Source organism: Schistocerca serialis, chromosome 1 (genome assembly GCF_023864345.2).
Source record: "Schistocerca serialis cubense isolate TAMUIC-IGC-003099 chromosome 1, iqSchSeri2.2, whole genome shotgun sequence".
Classification (NCBI taxonomy): domain Eukaryota; kingdom Metazoa; phylum Arthropoda; class Insecta; order Orthoptera; family Acrididae; genus Schistocerca; species Schistocerca serialis.
The window spans coordinates 1093767775-1093785651 of NC_064638.1; the positions used below are offsets into that span (position 1 = coordinate 1093767775).

General features: G+C 38.2%; 1 protein-coding gene across 1 annotated transcript in view; it reads left to right on the forward strand.

Annotated features, from left to right (window-relative positions):
* The first annotated feature begins 3157 nt into the window (after positions 1–3157).
* The window catches only part of LOC126455618 (DC-STAMP domain-containing protein 2), a 315015-nt gene continuing 300295 nt past the window's right edge, over positions 3158–17877 (forward strand). The window contains exon 1 of the mRNA XM_050091384.1: positions 3158–3323. Coding sequence (XP_049947341.1) covers positions 3175–3323 — 149 coding nt within the window. The 5' untranslated portion in view covers positions 3158–3174. The remainder of the gene's footprint in view (positions 3324–17877) is intronic.

The following is a 17877-nucleotide window of genomic DNA, read 5'->3' on the forward strand; positions in this document are numbered from 1 at the left end:
GTTACGTTGTGCAAGACGCGACAGTTGGCTGCGACTGCGACGCTGCCCCCTCCTCTTTCCCCACCCTGGCAGACGGCGACACGGCCGCAACACGACTGGAGTCGTCGCTGTTTCCCAAGCTCCGGTCGGCGGCGGCGGATTCAAATACATAAGAAAAATAAGAATTCCGATTTTCTTGCTGTAAAAAATACTGTATGTTAATGCAACAAAGTTACATCGGCTCCCAGAGTTAGTTTTTCGATACAGATTCTCCTTTTACTTTAAAAAATTGAAAAGTATCTCTTCCGGTTTTGCGTGTTTTTTTCGCTGTATATTACTTCTCTATTAATTGTGAGGAAAGTAAAAGGCACAAAAAATTGATGTTTGCGTATCTTACAGTTTCACATCACAGCTTGATAATGAGGTGTCTATTTTTCCGATATTCGTCACAGTTATTCCGATACTTAATTTACAAGTAACCTACTGCATCAAATTTGAATTGTGTACAGTGAAAAATGTGGTCGCTGGCTACTTTACGTATGGTTCACGTTAGGTCATACATAGTTGCCGATGAAAAGAAGCTAACATATCGAAATTATTTTTAAAGTTGAGATCAGAATGATATCGATCTCCGTTTCCGAGATTTGGGCTCATATATCTCCGGGAGCGTCGCGACTAGCCGCCAGTTCTGTCGACGCGCAACGAGAATCGTGTGGTCATCACACGATAGAGAATGCATTTGTTTTGTTTCGCTGACACATTTGGACCTAATGAATCCATTTTATGTCATATTTCTCCGGTATGAGTAACTAATATTTCTCCATATGCTCTTGACAATTTCATTTAAAATGCCACGAAATGTAGGTTTCTTAAAGCCAAGTGATCAAGCAGAACCCATTTTCTTGGTTTTGCTGGTGGCATCTGAACCTGTTCCAAGCTTTCTTTCTCGTTTATTTCTCTGATACGAGTCCCGAATATTCCTCCATCTGTTTTTGCACATTTCACCTAAAATTCCAATGAAAGATAAGTTTATTAACAATAAGCGCACCCTAGCGTCATTGCATTGTTTCAAGTTCTTGACAACAAGATAGGGTTACACCTTAAACATTTCTAGAACTTTGATTCTGAACGTCTACAGTATACACCGGCAGAAATGTGGAAGAAATAATGTCCGTGCTTGTTCACAAAATTTCCCCAAATTATACTTGTCAGTTTCTCCCATGCAGAAACTTTTGGAACAAGCTAAGGCAACTTTCATAGCCGACTGAATCTTTATTCCCATCCAAATGAACTTCCATATTCTTATATTCTGACAGCATACATCGTTATGGATGACATGAACATTTAATCTTGCCAAGCTGCACTCAAAAGATGACTCCAGGATTTACAAAAGACGAATTTCAATTGTGAACTGTGTCAGACCAGAAGGGCCTTGTAAAACAGTAGTGCACTTTTGGCACAAGTTTTTTGAGCACCATCTTCTACCAATGAATTGAAGTGAATGTGACAAATTACTTACTGCAGCATACTGTTTGCGCAATCTGTTGAGAAACGCCTTCCTCAAAAACGAACATCTATTGATTACAGAAAACTGTACAACAATCTGGTGGTGGTTTTCCACAACTAGAAGGTATCATCAAGACACCAATTTACCGTTTACTTTCAAAGTGAAGGTATTGTAAAATGTAACTTTCTCGGTGTACTTTAGATTGTTCATTTTATAATGTACTTGCCGTTTTCAATTTTTATCGTCACAAAAAAGAGTAATGCGAAAATTGACCTTCAAGTTCATTTTCATCATTCTAATTCTACATCTGCATGGATTATACTGATTTTCATAACAGGCCTGAAAAATTTGCATTAATGGGAAAATATTATATATTTCACTCACCTGCCAGTTTCAACTGTGCACCAATTTCTTCCCAAATTCTATCTCTGAACATAGTGTCTCTATATTTAGGGTTCTTCAAATCGTAAAGGCAAGGATGTTGCGAGACCAGCTCACAGAACATCACATCCTGTGAGTGGCTTACTTCAGTTTTCCTTGACTGGCTCGATATGTTTCTGGCAGCCGTACGTCTTTGTGCCGTGCGACTTCCGTCGCATCACTGCTCAAGAGAAATCTCTGCAGTCGCCAATTGGAGAACATATTTTACATGTCGTTATGTCTGATAGTGATACAGCTGAAAAATGTGAGCCCAATGCACTTTCTGGAGTATGTGAAAATATCTAAAACAACAAGGAATATTAAATAACTTTCGAAACGTCAGTAGTGGTTGGTGTCACCCCTTTCACCAACCAAGGTATTTTCTTTCGTATCCTTATCATGTCAGAACATATTTAAAAAGGGACTTTTCCACATTATGGCGAAGTGCCAGTTCAATTTCAAATTTTTCCTGTCGGGTCACCGTCCATTATTCGAATCTATAAATACAAAATATCTGTTTGACCGAGCGAGGTGGCGCAGTGGTTAGCGCACTGGACTCGCATTCGGGAGGACGATGGTTCAAACCTGCGTCCGGCCATACTTTTTTAGGTTTTCCGTGATTTCCCTATATCGCTTTAAGAAAATGCCAGGGTGGGTCCTTCCCTATCCGAGCTTGTGTTCCGTCGCTAATGACTTCGTCGCTGGGACGTTAAACACTGATCTCCTTTTGTTCGATCGCAGATACTACTCCACCGACTGGCTGGACTGCTCACATGGATACCACACAGAATATAGGATACAGTTTCGTTACACAGTCTGTCGTTTCGACATGCGTAGGCGTACGGTAGTCTTACAGTCAGTAGACATGTATTTTATGATACGATTTTGCGCTGGTTGGAGTAAATTAGGTACCGTACACAGATTCCTCTTGAATTGGCACTTCGAATGTTTAGGAGTCCCCAAACCGTATCCAATGTTGTGTTATATTGATAAGTTAATAATTTAAATTTCGACTGGCAGACAAACTGTGACGTTCATTATGATCCGCGAGCTAACCTGCAATAATACTGTCTGTTTCGATTGTTGAGAGAATAGTTCTTCTCTGTCTGATGTAGCACACTCAACACAACGTCGGTACTGACGATATCAGTGAAAGTAGCTACTGCCACAGATCAAAATTTCATTTTTTTATCTTACCCGATTGTTTTCTGTGGATGAAGGAAAAGGTATATAGTTCATCTGGATGTATGGACCATTGAAAGTGCTATATGTCATACTTCGTGTTTTCACTGAAAGCTGTTCGACTGAGGAAGAAATGTTTGCGGTACGAACGAGAAAAACTGAATTCAATAAGGATTCACCAAGGAGAAAAACCTATTTACACCTTCGTCGACCGCTGCCGTCACTGTTGCTCAATGTAAGTGCGGTATGTCTGATATTAAGGGCTTATTTTAAAAAAAGTCTATTTGTTTCTTAGCTGCTAATAGATTATCCGTAAAATAGAAGAACACACGGTAAAACTCTATCTAGACGTAGCATACTGAACTCATTTACTGCAAAACAATGTTGGAGAAATTGCTCGTGCTGCTGTCTAATGATGAATTCTTCAGACACCGCCGTGCTTGAGCGTGTCAAGTAGCATCTGTTTCAATCCTTAACCACAATCAATATGGAAGAGACATATTGACATTACTATCGAGTAACTTCAAGCTATCTAACTGTTTCGGAGACATTATTATTATTATAATTGTAATAACGGTACTTTTCATTCCTCACTCTGACCCATTTGAGAGTAAATGACTTATCATCAAAGTACCGGTACCAGTCGAAATGGTAATGGAGCAAAGAGATACCAGATTGAGAATATTTGAGAGAGGATTTCTTTTAGCTTACTCGCCAGTAATTGCCGTTTAAAATACGACTGTCAGTTCTGCACTTATTAGGTTTTTCCTATAAACTTGTTATGAATTTGTTCACATTCGTATTCCATCCTACTGCATTTTTCTTTAGATCTGAAATTTTTATCGTTGTTTTCTTATGCATCAAGTGCTGGGTGTGGCTCTACAGTTTTTCGGTTGAAAACGTTTTGATTGCACTGCAAAGATAGCATACCATACATATCATCTTTCGTCAAGAGCGTGCAGGGACAATTTCTTGAAGCAATTTCAATGTTTTTGGAGAAACTTTCGCGCTGGAAGTTTTCTCTTGGTTAAGACGAATATAAGTTAGTCAGCGACGACAAGTTAGCCAACACATCAAAAACTGGCGCAAAACTCTTTATATTCTATTTCCGTATGCCATATTCCTTGATATTTTGTATATTTTTTAGCTACTGAAGTTGCATAGAAACCTTCAGAAAGCCTCTTAATTTCTTTCAACTCGAATTCATGGAGCATTATTATGTTTTCTTCTGGCTGTTCAGTAAAAAGTAACGTTTTCGTCACAATTGTAAGCAGCCCAAGTTTTGTTGTTATTGTAGCAACCAAGTAAGTTCACAGTTTTTGAGTAGTCCTATATCAACTTGTGCATTTTGTCAAGTTGTATTCTGTACTATTGTTTTTAAATTACAAGAAGCGAACTTGAAACTTTAACAAACATGCCACCTTGTACAAAGATGGAAGACTTCAATTCCCTGTTTTCACACAAGTTGCTAATATATAGGCCTATATGAAAATAAGTGAAATCCCTGGAGGGAGCAATAAGTAAAAGTAAAGAACGGTAACCACTCACCTATATAGCAAATTGATGCTTGGAGCACAAAAACACATAACAGAAAACAGCATTCTTGAAAATTCCTGGATGGAGCAATTTGTAAAATTAAGTAATGGTAACCACTCACCTATAGCAGATCAATGTGAGGAGTGCAGGAAAACATAACAGAAAACAGCATCACACTGGCTTTCGAGCATATTCCTGTGGACAAGGCAGTGTGTATTTGGGCAAATTTTGAAGCATTTCTAAGGGATTTTCTAAGTGTTTTCAATGAAATGTTTCCACAAAAAACTTATTTTAATAAAATGACAAAATTAAAATGGATCACTAAAGGTATAAAAATCTCCAGTGCTAAGAAAAGGCAGCTACATAAGGAAGTAAGACATAATAAAAAAATTGAATTTATTGAATATGTTAAACGATACAAAAGTACATTTAAGAAAGTTGTCAAAGCAGCAAAGCAAATGACAAATAATAAATTAATCTTAAAACACGAGAATAAATCAAAGGCAGTGTGGTCAGTTGTAAAACACGAATTAGGTATCAAAGCCTCTAGACATGGAATTAGTACAATTAAGCTTGAAGATGAGATCATTGTAAATCCGGTTCAAATTTCAGAATGCTTCAATGAGTTCTTCATTAATGTAGTGAAACCAGATGTTAATGTTGCAGATTATGGGAACAATGTATGTCCCTTCGGACTAAATCATAATTCTGAATGCCTCACAAAATTCAAAACAGTTTCAACAATAGATGTAGAAAAAATTATATTAAAACTAAAAAACAAAAATTCTGCAGGTTGGGATGGAATACCAGCAAAAGTCCTTAAATTTGTGTGTAAAATAATAGGATACCCACTATCTAAGATAATAAACCAATCCTTTGAACAAGGAAGCTTCCCAGAGGTGCTGAAGTATGCGGAAGTAAAGCCGTTTCTCAAAAAAGGGTCAAGAGAGGATATGGGGAATTATCGTCCCATCTCCCTCCTTCCAGTCCTTTCAAAAATCTTTGAAAATGCTGCTGCTATGCAGATTCGAAATTTTATCGAGAAATATGATATTATTACGGAAAACCAATTTGGTTTCCTGCGTGGCAAAAGTACTACTGATGCAATTAACAAGTTTATCGACAAGATCAGCACATCATTAGACAACCATGATAAAGTTGCAGGAATCTTTTGTGATCTCACAACAGCCTTTGACTCTGTAAATCATGCACTGCTTATCTATAAGCTTGACAAGTATGGGATCAAGGGTAATGTTCTAAATTGGCTTACTTCATACTTATCAAATAGAAAACAAAGAGTGATTGTCTCATCAAATGCAGCAAATTACTATTCAAAATGGAAAACAGTAGCCCAAGGTGTCCTTCAAGGCTCGATTCTAGGACCTATTTTGTTCTTGTTCTATGTTAATGATTTACCGAACAATATAAATGCTCCATTGATTTTATTTGCAGATGACACATCTGTATTAATTGAAAACCAGGAGCCAGAAAACATCCCTCTCTACATAATAAACACAATGAACAAACTAGAAACATGGTTCCAACTGAATGGATTAAGATTGAACATCCCCAAAACCCACATAGTCCAGTTCAGAACAAAACAGTCAAAGCCCCAAGAAATTAAAATAACTCATAAAAATCATGATATAGAAGAAGTAGATTCTGTAAAGTTTTTAGGGTTAAACCTAGATAAAAATTTAAATTGGAATAAACATGTTGATTACCTGTTAAACAAATTATGTAGCTTTGCATTTGCTATGCAAATATTAGCTGGTGCAACAGACATGAATACAAGGAAAATTGCATACCACAGCTACTTTCAATCAGTTGTAAGGTACGGTATTATTTTTTAGGGAAATTCAAGCAATATATTGCGCATACTAAAGCTACAGAAAAGAATAATAAGGAACATGTGTACCGCCCATCCAAGGACATCATGTCGCCCACTATTTGAAAAACAACAGTTATTAACAGTTCCCTCCTTATACATCTATGATATTATCATCTTTCTACATAGCAATTTAGAGTTATTCGAGAAAAACTGTTTCAGTCACTCATATAACACAAGAAACAAAGACAATTTTATGCTTCCCACTCATCGGTTAAACCTGTATGCGCAGTCTCCTCAGTATATGGCAATGAAAATCCATAACAAGCTAAAAGGAAAGAATGTTCTGAGTATGAAGCTAGAGACACTGAAAACAAAGCTATATGATATACTTGTCAAACGCTGCTACTACACTGTTGAGGAGTTCATGAAGGATGAACTGAACATTTGAGCAGAATAAATTTACATATAGTTTTGTGTGTAAATGTAGCTGTCCTTCACAAAAGGGAGGAAAGAAAAATAAAAGTTTATATTAATGTTAAAATTCTTTGTATCAATTAGGCCTAAGTTGTGTTATCCATTTTTTGACGTGTCTCCTGTACACTAATCATATGATTAGAAATTGTATGTTATGAGACGAATAAAACACTATTCACTAGTCACTGTCTTTGTGGTTGTGTGGGTGACAGTGTGTGCACAATTACTGGAAAAAGAGCTAGTGCTCGAAAGCTAGTTTGAATGATGTTTTCTGTAATATGTGTTTCTGTGCCTCACACATTGCTCCTTATAGGTGAGTGGTTACCTTTCATAAATATTGCTTATGAAGAAGAACATATAGGAAATTACCGTGAGTTTAAATTTATGTGTGTAATCCTGACTTTAAACAATAATCTGCTGTAAACGGTACAAACATTGCCTCTATGTATGTTTAAGCATTTCGGACTTACACAAATTTGGATTAAAAGTAAAGCATACTATTCAATTCAAGAAACATTTCAAAGGCTTTTTAATAATACTTATTCATATAATGTATAGGCCTACTTATAATGTACTTCCTAAAATAATATCTAGATATATAATGTCAAACCAGAAAGGTGCATGGTGTAATTCTTCATATATGTCTAGTTAGACATGTAATGAGAGTTATTTATTTCAAGTTTTAAAGATCCATTTGTGAACAGATCACTGGATATAGAACAAATCAGTTTTTGAAAATTACTGTGTAGTACCTAAGTACACTGAACTTTTGATAGTTCAACATCCATACATTGCTTTGCTTAGGAATATACAGAAAAATGTGAATTTGAGTTTAAGTTACACTGTACATAAACAAAGAATGATGAATCTGCTATATGGGCCAAAAAATAGGTTTAAGTATACTAAGGAGCTAAAAATTACTGTAAAATTATTATGTGCATTTATGCATCATGCACCTTCTTCATAGGTAACAAATAATTCTTTATGGGTACATATGCATATTCTTTCTCACAGTTCACATCTTAGTATTACAGACAATCTTATAATATAATGTTCATTCAAGTCCTCTAGTTTAAAATTGCTTACTGCATATACCAGTTGTTTCAACTTACATATTTTTCAGGAAACGTATACTACAAACATATGTTGTATTTCATAGTTACATTCTACAAGAACTTTACTGCTACATTTATGGCTAAGTTACTCGTCTATACTATAATAAGATCCATCTAAAAGTAACTGCCTTAGTTTTTCTTCAAACTGAGGCATGTTCCCAGCCAGGTCTAATGTATTTGCAGCTGTGAATATGGACAATCATCAGCTGTATAATGGAATGATGACAATGAAAATTTGTGCCGGACTGTAACTTGAGCTCGGATTTCACACTTATCGCGAGTGATCACCTTTCCATTAACCTATCTGAGCACGCTCCATGGCCAGATCTAAACTTCCATATGTCATCAATCACGTGTCTACAATCTACACTCATACATCCATTTTGTATATTCCCATATGGGGGAGATGTTTTAAATGAAAGTCGCTTGCCAAGTGTTAGCAGATAAATACAATATTGCAGTGCCTGTGTTATTCAGAAATACAATGCAGTGTTCCTTTGGGCATGCACTCATGTCTCCTCTGTGTGGGAATATTCATAACACATGTATGAGTGCAGGTTGTAGACACAGGCTTGAGTTTTCTTGAGGCCTTGTCGAATCTGTTGAGTGTACTGGATTCTCTCCGTGACCAAGGCCAGGCTGGCTCTTCTGGTGATCCAGTTGGTGACTGCAGTTCTGATGTGATGAATAACCTTAACAAATGATGGTATGATTCAAATCATCTATTGCGAAGGCTGTTCATCAAATCAGAACTCCAGCTACCAACCAAATCACCAGAATAGCCAGCCGGCCTTGGTCAGGGAGAGGACCCTGTGCACTTGACGCATTCTTAGTGAGACCTCAGGAAAACTCTTCTTGCTCCACCTTCAGTGGCTTTGGCAGTCTTCTCTGACTTGTGGAAATGGATAGATGCAGTTAGCAAGCCAATGAAGTGTGGCACTCATCCATCTACAGACAAACTGCTAAATATGAACACCTTGCTGCTGAACCACCACAAGAACCTCAGAGAACTGTCATCAATAATTGTACTGAGAAAGCAACTGACAGTGCTATCTCGCCTATACTGGGAAAGGGCTAAATTACGCATTGATGCTGGTGACCATAGCAACAGCAGAATTTATCAGCACAATGGAACAGGTAACTCCTGCACTTCCTTGGGACACTGCAGCAGAAATATGACATGGAACATTTAGTTACACTTACCAGGGCTATTCCACTGTTCAGCCAAACATCTCCAAGAAAGTAAGGAAAGGACTCAGCAGCTCCAAGAAATTGCTGAGACAGTCATCCTCCCAGCAAACAAAAGGAATTGCATGTTCTTGTTACCAGGTCACATTTACATGCAAAATTGTATGACCTTCTAGAATGTGACACATACAGGAGAACTGAAGATGACCCTACCAACCCAGCAAACAAAAGGAATTGCATGTTCTTGTTACCAGGTCACATTTACATGCAAAATTGTATGACCTTCTAGAATGTGACACATACAGGAGAACTGAAGATGACCCTACCAACCGAGTGAAGTGTACATCTTTTGAGATTCTCCAACACACATACCCAGACAAGAAGACAGTGAAGAAACTTCGTCCACAGCAGCTGCACCACCTGGACTTTATGGACTGCCTAATGTCCCCAATGAAGCTATGCCTCTCCGTCCAAATGTTAACAACATTGGTGCACCAACATATGAATTGGCAAAACATCTGACGGCAGTGCCCAACTCCTTTGTGGGAAAATGGCTGCACCACATATGAAATTCAGCAGATTTCATCCAGCAACTCCAGAACTTCAGACTCATGTTGAGTTTCAGCATAGTCTCTCTCTTTACAAGGGTGCTACTAAGAGATTCCCTAAGCCTCATAGGAGAAATGTTTGGCCAGTGCTAATGAAACTGCTTGAATTCACGCTTATGTGAACCGACTTTCTATTCAGTAGAAATGTATGTAGACCAGACTATCTAGGTACTACAGGAGAGATGCGCTAACTATAAATGCCACACAGATAATGTACAGTTGACAAAGTCCTCTGTGGCAGAGCACTGCATCTCCTGTGGACATTCCATGAATTACAATGACACCAAGTTGTTGCAATAATTTTGCACCTTATGGGATTGTATTCTCAAAAAAGCTGCAGGATCTGACTGCATGACGAATTGATAAATAAAGGCAGCGGCTTTCAGTTAACGAAGGCCTGGGCTTGCCTTGAGTATGACCAAGGCACAGTGGCAGTATATGTGAAAGGTCACTCCATCTTGACAACTGAAGAGGATGAGGAATCATTGTTGCCATGCTAACAGAGATTAAGGCCCGACACAAGCCACGGCACTACTGAGGACTCTTGATTGATGCCCGATGCCACTCTTTCCCCACCACTGCACCAGGTCCGTGTCCTGCTGGAGGCTGTGAGAGGGGAGGGTGTCGGAGCATATAAAGATGGCACCCAGCAGATATCACTCAGTCATCGGCAACACATGAAGATAGCAGGAAGTCAGCTTGGAAAAATATCCTGCCTTTTGGACAATGCCACCTAGCTGAATACCTGAGAAATATTCAACAATTTTTTTGCTTGCAGTTGATTTTTCCATTGTATTATGCCATGAACCATAAGTGGATGAAAATAGCCAAAGTATGCTGTTTTTATTGTGCTCATCTCCCTACTGTTACATATTACAGTGGAATCTTGCATAGGTAGTCTAATTCATTCCAGAATCTTACTTGTAGCATGAAACACATGTTAAGTGAAACAATTTATCCACATAAATTAATGTAAAATATGATAATGCTTTCCATGCAGAAAAAGTACTAAATGTTTTATCTTATTCATGCCATTTATTTAAAGAAAATTATACGTGCAGTATTATGTACTTTATTACTCATGATACGTAACTAATTATTGTTTACTAGGAAGCTATCTATAGTCATTTGTTTCTGCTGATTCTTCAACACGTGGTGAAAATGTGACACAGCATTGTCATCAGGTAAATTTGTAGCACACACAGCCACTCCTTTATTGGGGTGATGATAAATTTGTAGCACACATAGCCACTCCTTTATTGTGGTGATGATAAATTTGTAGCACACGTAGCCACTCCTGTATTGGGGTGATGATAAATTTGTAGCACACATAGCCACTCCTTTATTGGGGTAATGGTTTTCAGTTATGATGCAAGTGATCCCCATGCTTTCAGCATTTCTCCAGAAGATTGCTGCTACCAGCTCCTCCTCCTCATCCTCCTCTTCCTCTGAATAACTCCTCTCCACAACCCCCTTCTGTGAAACACACTGCAACTCCACAAGCTCTTCAGTGGTCATTTCTTGGCTGTGATCTTCCACAAGGTCATCGATGTCATTATTATCCACTTCTAGTCCTATGCTCTTGGCTAAAGACCGAGGTTCCGCAGGTACTGGCTCAAGTGCCTCAGAGTCACATTTGACAGTGCACTCTGGCCAAAGCTTCTTCCAAGCAGAAATGAGAGTTCCCTAGGTAACCTCTTCCTATGCCTTTTCGATCATCTTGACGCAGGCTCTGAGAGTGAGATTGTTAGGCTCAGTCATCTCAAAGATGCTTTTTAAAGTTAGAAATAATCTGCTGGTCCATAGGCTGGAGTAACAGAGTTGTGTTGGGAGGCAGAAATTGGATCTTGATGAATTGAAATTCTGCAAGAAGGCAGTCTTGTAGGCATGGTGAATGGGCAGGACCTTTGTCCATAACAGGCAAGACATGGAGTGGCAGATTCATCTCAAGGAAATATTTATTTGGCTGAAGGACCAAACACTTCATTGATCCAATCATAAAAAAGATCACATCACCTAAGCCTTATTGTTAGACCTCCACATCACATTTAACCTGCTCTTCTGGACTTTACACTTCTTGAAGGCTCATATAGTTTCTGAATGGTAAACAAGCAGTGGTTTGATTTCCAAATTGCCGCTTGCTTTGGCACAGACTAGCAGTGTGAGACGGTCTTTCATTGACTTGTGACTGGACAATGCATTCTGCTCTCCTGCTATAAAGGTGCAATTCAGCATCTTTTTGCAGAATAGACCCATCTCATCACAAGTAAAAACCTGTTGCGGCAGATAACCCTCAGAATCTATGAACATCTTGAAGTTGCTGATGAAGTTCCCTGCTGCTTTTGTGTAGGAGCTGACTGCTTTGCCGTTCCTCACACTGCAGTGGATGCCAGTACTTCTCTTAAACTTCCCAAACCACTCATGGCTTCCCTTAAACTCTTCTTTGGCCACTGATGATCCTGGTGTCTTCTTAATGAGGTCAGCAAAAATCATTCTCACCTTCTTACAAATGATGTTCTTTTTAATAGTATCGCCTTGTAATTGCTTTTCATTTATCCATATAAAGATCAACCTTTTGACATTGTACAGATTGTGAAACCGTTTTTAGCACTTCCTCACTCACAAATAGTTGATGTAGACTGATTTTACAGTATGTGCGTGCTAAATCAACAATACTCACCCCACGTTCGCATTTTACAGTGATTCTGTTTCATTTCGAACGTCATTTTTCTTTCTCTTAAGGTCATATTCTTGTGGCTTTTCCTCCAGAGACATTTCTATGAAGGTTATTAAAATTTGCACACTGAAAAACACTGTGTGAATGCAGGTTTAGAAAAATGTGTGATCACAAGCAGCACTAAGATGGTAGCAGAAAGAATACTAAACTCAGACTGCAGAACATACTGAAGACATTGTTCATATGCTGCTTCTGACAATGAAAGGTGTTCATATTGTTGAATGTTCCCTCCCCCCCCCCCCCCCCTCCCACTCCGCACCCCCTCCCCCGCTGTGTGCAAACTGCTGGTGACATCAAACTAAATCATCACCACTTGCTATGCGAAACATTGCTCATGAAGTGAGTAATTTTTTTTACAGTTTGTTTTGTTTGTTATGCAAATTGCGTGTCATTGAAAGTGCTCATTAAGTGAGGTTCCACTTTATTCTTATTCATTTATTGTTGTACTCAATTTTTTGCACTGATCTTGAATATGGTATGGACACTTCAGTATGCTGTCTGTATGCAGATGCAAAAATAGGAGGACTCTTGTGGCCACCTATTTTTAATTTATTTTGTCTGCGACACTAGTACTAGAGGAGAAATTAATGTAATTTGTCTTTTATAAATTAACCGAAAGACCGTCAATTTTAAATCATTTGTAAATCACATCTGCAAGTGCCATATTTAGTGTGTCATTTAATATATTCCCTGCAGGATTATTAACTGATATAGTGGTGTCACATGGCAAATCATTCATAAATATTAGAAAAGCAATAGACCCAATACTGCACTTTGAGGCAGTCTAATTCTACTGAGCTTTGAGGCATTCTAATTCCAATGGAGCCACAGTTGAAGATACATGGCCACCATGCATTCCTTCCATTATAGCTGTCTGCTTTCTACCACATAACTAAGGTATAAGCTACTAGCCAACTATTCCACTCTTTTCCTGGGTGTTCAAGTGAATATGGGGTTCAACTTTGCCAAAAGCTTCTGACAGGTCACCAAATATTCCAAATGTCATTGTATTGTCATTCATAGATTCCAAAAAATTGTCAACCGATGTATGTATTGCATTCTATGTTGATACCCCCTTTTGGAAACCAAACTGACTATTGCTGAGGCTGTTGTATATACTCAGATGCTGCACCATTCTGCTCTGCTTTGTATACTTTCTCCAATACCTTAAAAAATGGGAATACTAAAACTGTGATAGATAGTTTGTAGCATCTGTCTTTTCTCCCTTTATTATAAATTGGCCGTGTACGTCCATACTTTAATCTGCCAGGGACTACTCCTTGGTCAAGTGACATATTAAAAATGTGGCACAGGGCTTTACTTATTCCTCTACAGCAATATTTCAATAATCACTGGAAATGCTATTAACTCCAGAAGAATTTTTGTTTTTTTAAAGAAAGTTATTTTTTTTCTATTTCCTTCATTGTCATTTTCCAAACATTCATCACTTCTATTTTGTTAGTTTGAGTGTTATGCAAGAATTTTGTAGCTTTGTGCACAGAACCTATGCATGCTGCTGGATTTGTAACTATTATGAAATGATTGTTGAAAATATTTGCTAGCATTTCAAGATCATCCACATTAACGCACCCATTTCTTAAACTAATCATTTCTTTGATAGCCGAACATTTTTCACATATTTCCATATGGTTTTCATTGTCTTATTAGATTTATCAGTTTTCTCTTTTAAGCGCATACTTTTGTATTTTTGTATCACCTTCCTTAATATCTTACATTTCTCTTTATCATGCCTCATCATTTTGGAACTGTTAGGCAATCTGGCAGATGCCTACAATTCCCGTTTCGGTTTGCTTGAAATTTCTATGCCCTGAGTAATCCTTGGCTTTGTTGCAGTGTTACGGTGGTTTTCTCTAGCTCTTTTACTTTGAAAACACCTCCTCAAAAGCCTTGTAGCTTGACTAACAAATAAATCAAATTTTAAGTTAACACCTGTTTATATTATATTACATACTTCAGACCACATCTGCAGGCTGTAGATTCTGCCTGTATGTCTCCATTATTTCTTTATGTATTAATCTCACAGTTTTCTAGATAGGTTTGATTGTAAGAGTGAACTGAGGGATAGTAAGACTTACAGCATCATGGTCTAACAATCCATTTAATACTTGACTGACTGTCAGGCAGCTGTGTCTAGACTCATTAACAAAAACGTTATCAATTAAAGTACTAGGATGGTCAGTTACCATAGTGGGAAATTCTACCACTTGCACTAAATTGTTAAGAGCTCATCAGTTGATCCAGTTCTACTCTGTTACTACTTTCAGACAAGAAATTTACATTAAAGTCATCTAGTAACAGCACTGAAATGGTTGCCCCCTCCCCCCCCCCCCCCCCATCCATTTTTTTCTGCTTCCCATATAAAAATTACTCAAGTCTAGGGCTCTAAATACTACATTATTTCTACCATAAATCACTACACCACTTTCTCCATGGTAGATCTATAATAATGAGTTGCTGAACAGAGGCTGTCAATACACAGCATGTGAATTCCACTTGTAACATAGTGTTGTGTGAAATATAGTATGTCAGGTTGCTTTTGACATTCACTGTCATTTAGGTTCATCACTAACTGGTCTATTTTATTTTTATGTCCTCTTATGTTCTGGTAGAAAATTGCTAGAGATTTAGACTTGCTTAAATTTTTAAAATTATTGGGTGCCAGAGTAATTTCACGGAGTATAGGTATCGGAGGTTTGGGCTTCATTCTTTTATTGAAAGCAATAACAACTTTTTCTCATCTGCTGGTCTGCTAAGCCTAACACATCTGAGGGTTCTCCTTCAGGGTTTACTCCCTCAGCCTTTGAGGATCCCTCTTCACCACAAGGCAGTGGTTCCACTCCTCATTTGCCCTTAGGAGTGAAGGGGTGCCTCCTCCACCAGCTGTGCCATACCAAAGATGTTCTTTTCCACCATAGCTGCCGTTAAGGGCTTCGCCTATCCCTGGCAAGGGTTGATAATGGTAAGGAAAAAGGAGAGGTTTAGGATAGGATAGGATAGGAGACAGGCTAATGATAGGTCATTGTGGGACACACTTTGTCTGGCTCCTCCTCTTTGGCCTGTCTGGCATGGGTGACCCTGCTGGTAGCTACGCTACCGCCGGCATAGTCCTCTGGATCCAGAGCACACAAACCTCCTCGCACTGATGGTGCTCTGTTAAGGTGGTGTCCCCTGAGAGACCTGCAGGTGACATTGACTACAGAGGAGAGGATGAGTGCTTTGAGATTGAAGTGGTTCGGTCATGTGAAGCGAATGCAGTTAGCTTGAACTCCACACCAGTTTTTGAAGATGGAAGTACCAGGAAGAAGACCAGTTGGGCGGCCTAGAAAGAGGTGGACAGACCAGGTTAAGGAAGATCTCAAGAAGAGAGGAGTAACATGGGATGTAGCAGAGAGAGGGAAAACCTATACCAGGACAGAAACCAATGGAGGCATATCGTTCATAGAGTTCTTATCCGGCTCACTGGAAGGAAATCCTGATGATGATGATGGTTTCGGTTTCTGATCTGCTGTATCCTCTTCCTCAGCTGTGAAGGATGTCAAATATCCTCTTGGAGTGTGGAATTCTCTTTTCTTCTTAGCTTATTCTTGTGGTTACTGCCGAGATTCAAATAATTCTGACTTGTCAAGTGTGCTGAGTGCTCTGTGAGTCACTGGCATGTGATACTGTATTTCTGTCATCAAATCAGTTGCTAATAATTATTCTACTGCTGGTACATCCAAGTTTTGTACCTATATAATGGAAACTTTCATTGGAAATGCTACACAAGATGCCAATTTAAATGGTCCATGTATTCATTTTTCTGGTAATGGGAGTGTCATGTGTTTAACTCTGTTTTGGTTTTGGAAATAGCATTCCAAGATCTGCTTATACAGTTCTCTCTTATCCCTAGAAATTCTATGCAGCCCATGTCTTGTGAAGTGTTCCCTAAGTAAATGGCCTGTTGCAATAAATTTTACATGTTTAAAACTGCTAAATATTTTTCTTAGTTTTCAGTTTGCTACCCAAGTAGGAAAATCAGTAACTGATGTCAACTGAAAGAACCAAGTAATACTTCAAGGTCAGTCTTTCTGACAGACTCTTTCAGAAAATCCACATTGAAATCCCCACAAACAATAATTTGCTTTACTCTGTCTGACAGATAGCAGAACAAAAAATCAAGTTTTTCAAAAATAGTTGAAAATTTCCCAATGGGGGTCTATACATGGCTACAATTATAAAAGTGCCATTATTTAGTTCAAGCTCACATTCACATGTTTCTATATGTTGCTCTACACAAATTTTTTTACAAGGTGTACAACTTTTGATTCTGCCATTTTTTCCCCAACATTTGAGACTTTAATGAAACAAATTGGTTACACATCTATCGTTCAAAGTATTTTCGATTGCTGGCCCCTACTTTCTCCCATCTTTCGGGTGGTGTACGAATCCCGTTTACACAAATACTTAGCATGGTAAATAACAAATTATCTTGTATCATAGTAACAAGGTTTCGCAAAAACTTATTTATAGGTACACTCATGTTCAAATGTGGAGCTTAATTGTACTCATGAATATGAAATTAAATTGTTATGTCACGTATACTGGCAGCATTGAGAAATGGTTTGATGTACATCAGCATGTGCCAACAGCTTCTGAATGAAGTTGAAGCAGTCACATACATTCTGATGGTGTGTGTGTGTGTGTGTGTATGTGTGTGTGTGTGTGTGTGTGTGTGTGTGTGTGTGTGTAAAGAGATTTACTTTTGTTGCTGTGAGTATTTGAAAAAACTCTAACACTAACAAAATGACGTCTGTGGAAAAATAACTGTTCATGGTGGCTTCTGGTGGCATTCTCCCTCTCTCTCTCTCTCTCTCTCTCTCTCTCTCTCTCTCTCTCTCTCTCTCTCTCTTTTTAACTGCCTTAGGCTTTACCCCTGAATCTAAGCTTCAGACACATTTTTGGACCATGGATAAAATGCCTTGCTTTTGGGTAAATAAGAGTAGAATGATCAGATGAGAATTACTAATAAAATTCTTGTTAAGTAATTGCTAATTATTAACAAAAGTGCAATTTAATTTGAGTAAATGTATAAGAGTATCAAATCAGTAGTGTTACATCTCTCATTGAACTCTTGAGTTTGCCAACTAAAACAGCTTCAAGATATGACACCACAGTTCTGTATGCATCACTGAGGATTTGTAGTGATAGTGCCAGGTTAGTATTGTTATAGACTATAGATCCAGTGGAAAGTTTATGGTAAGTGTGTATTACCTGTTTTGACATTTAACAGTGGCACAGTG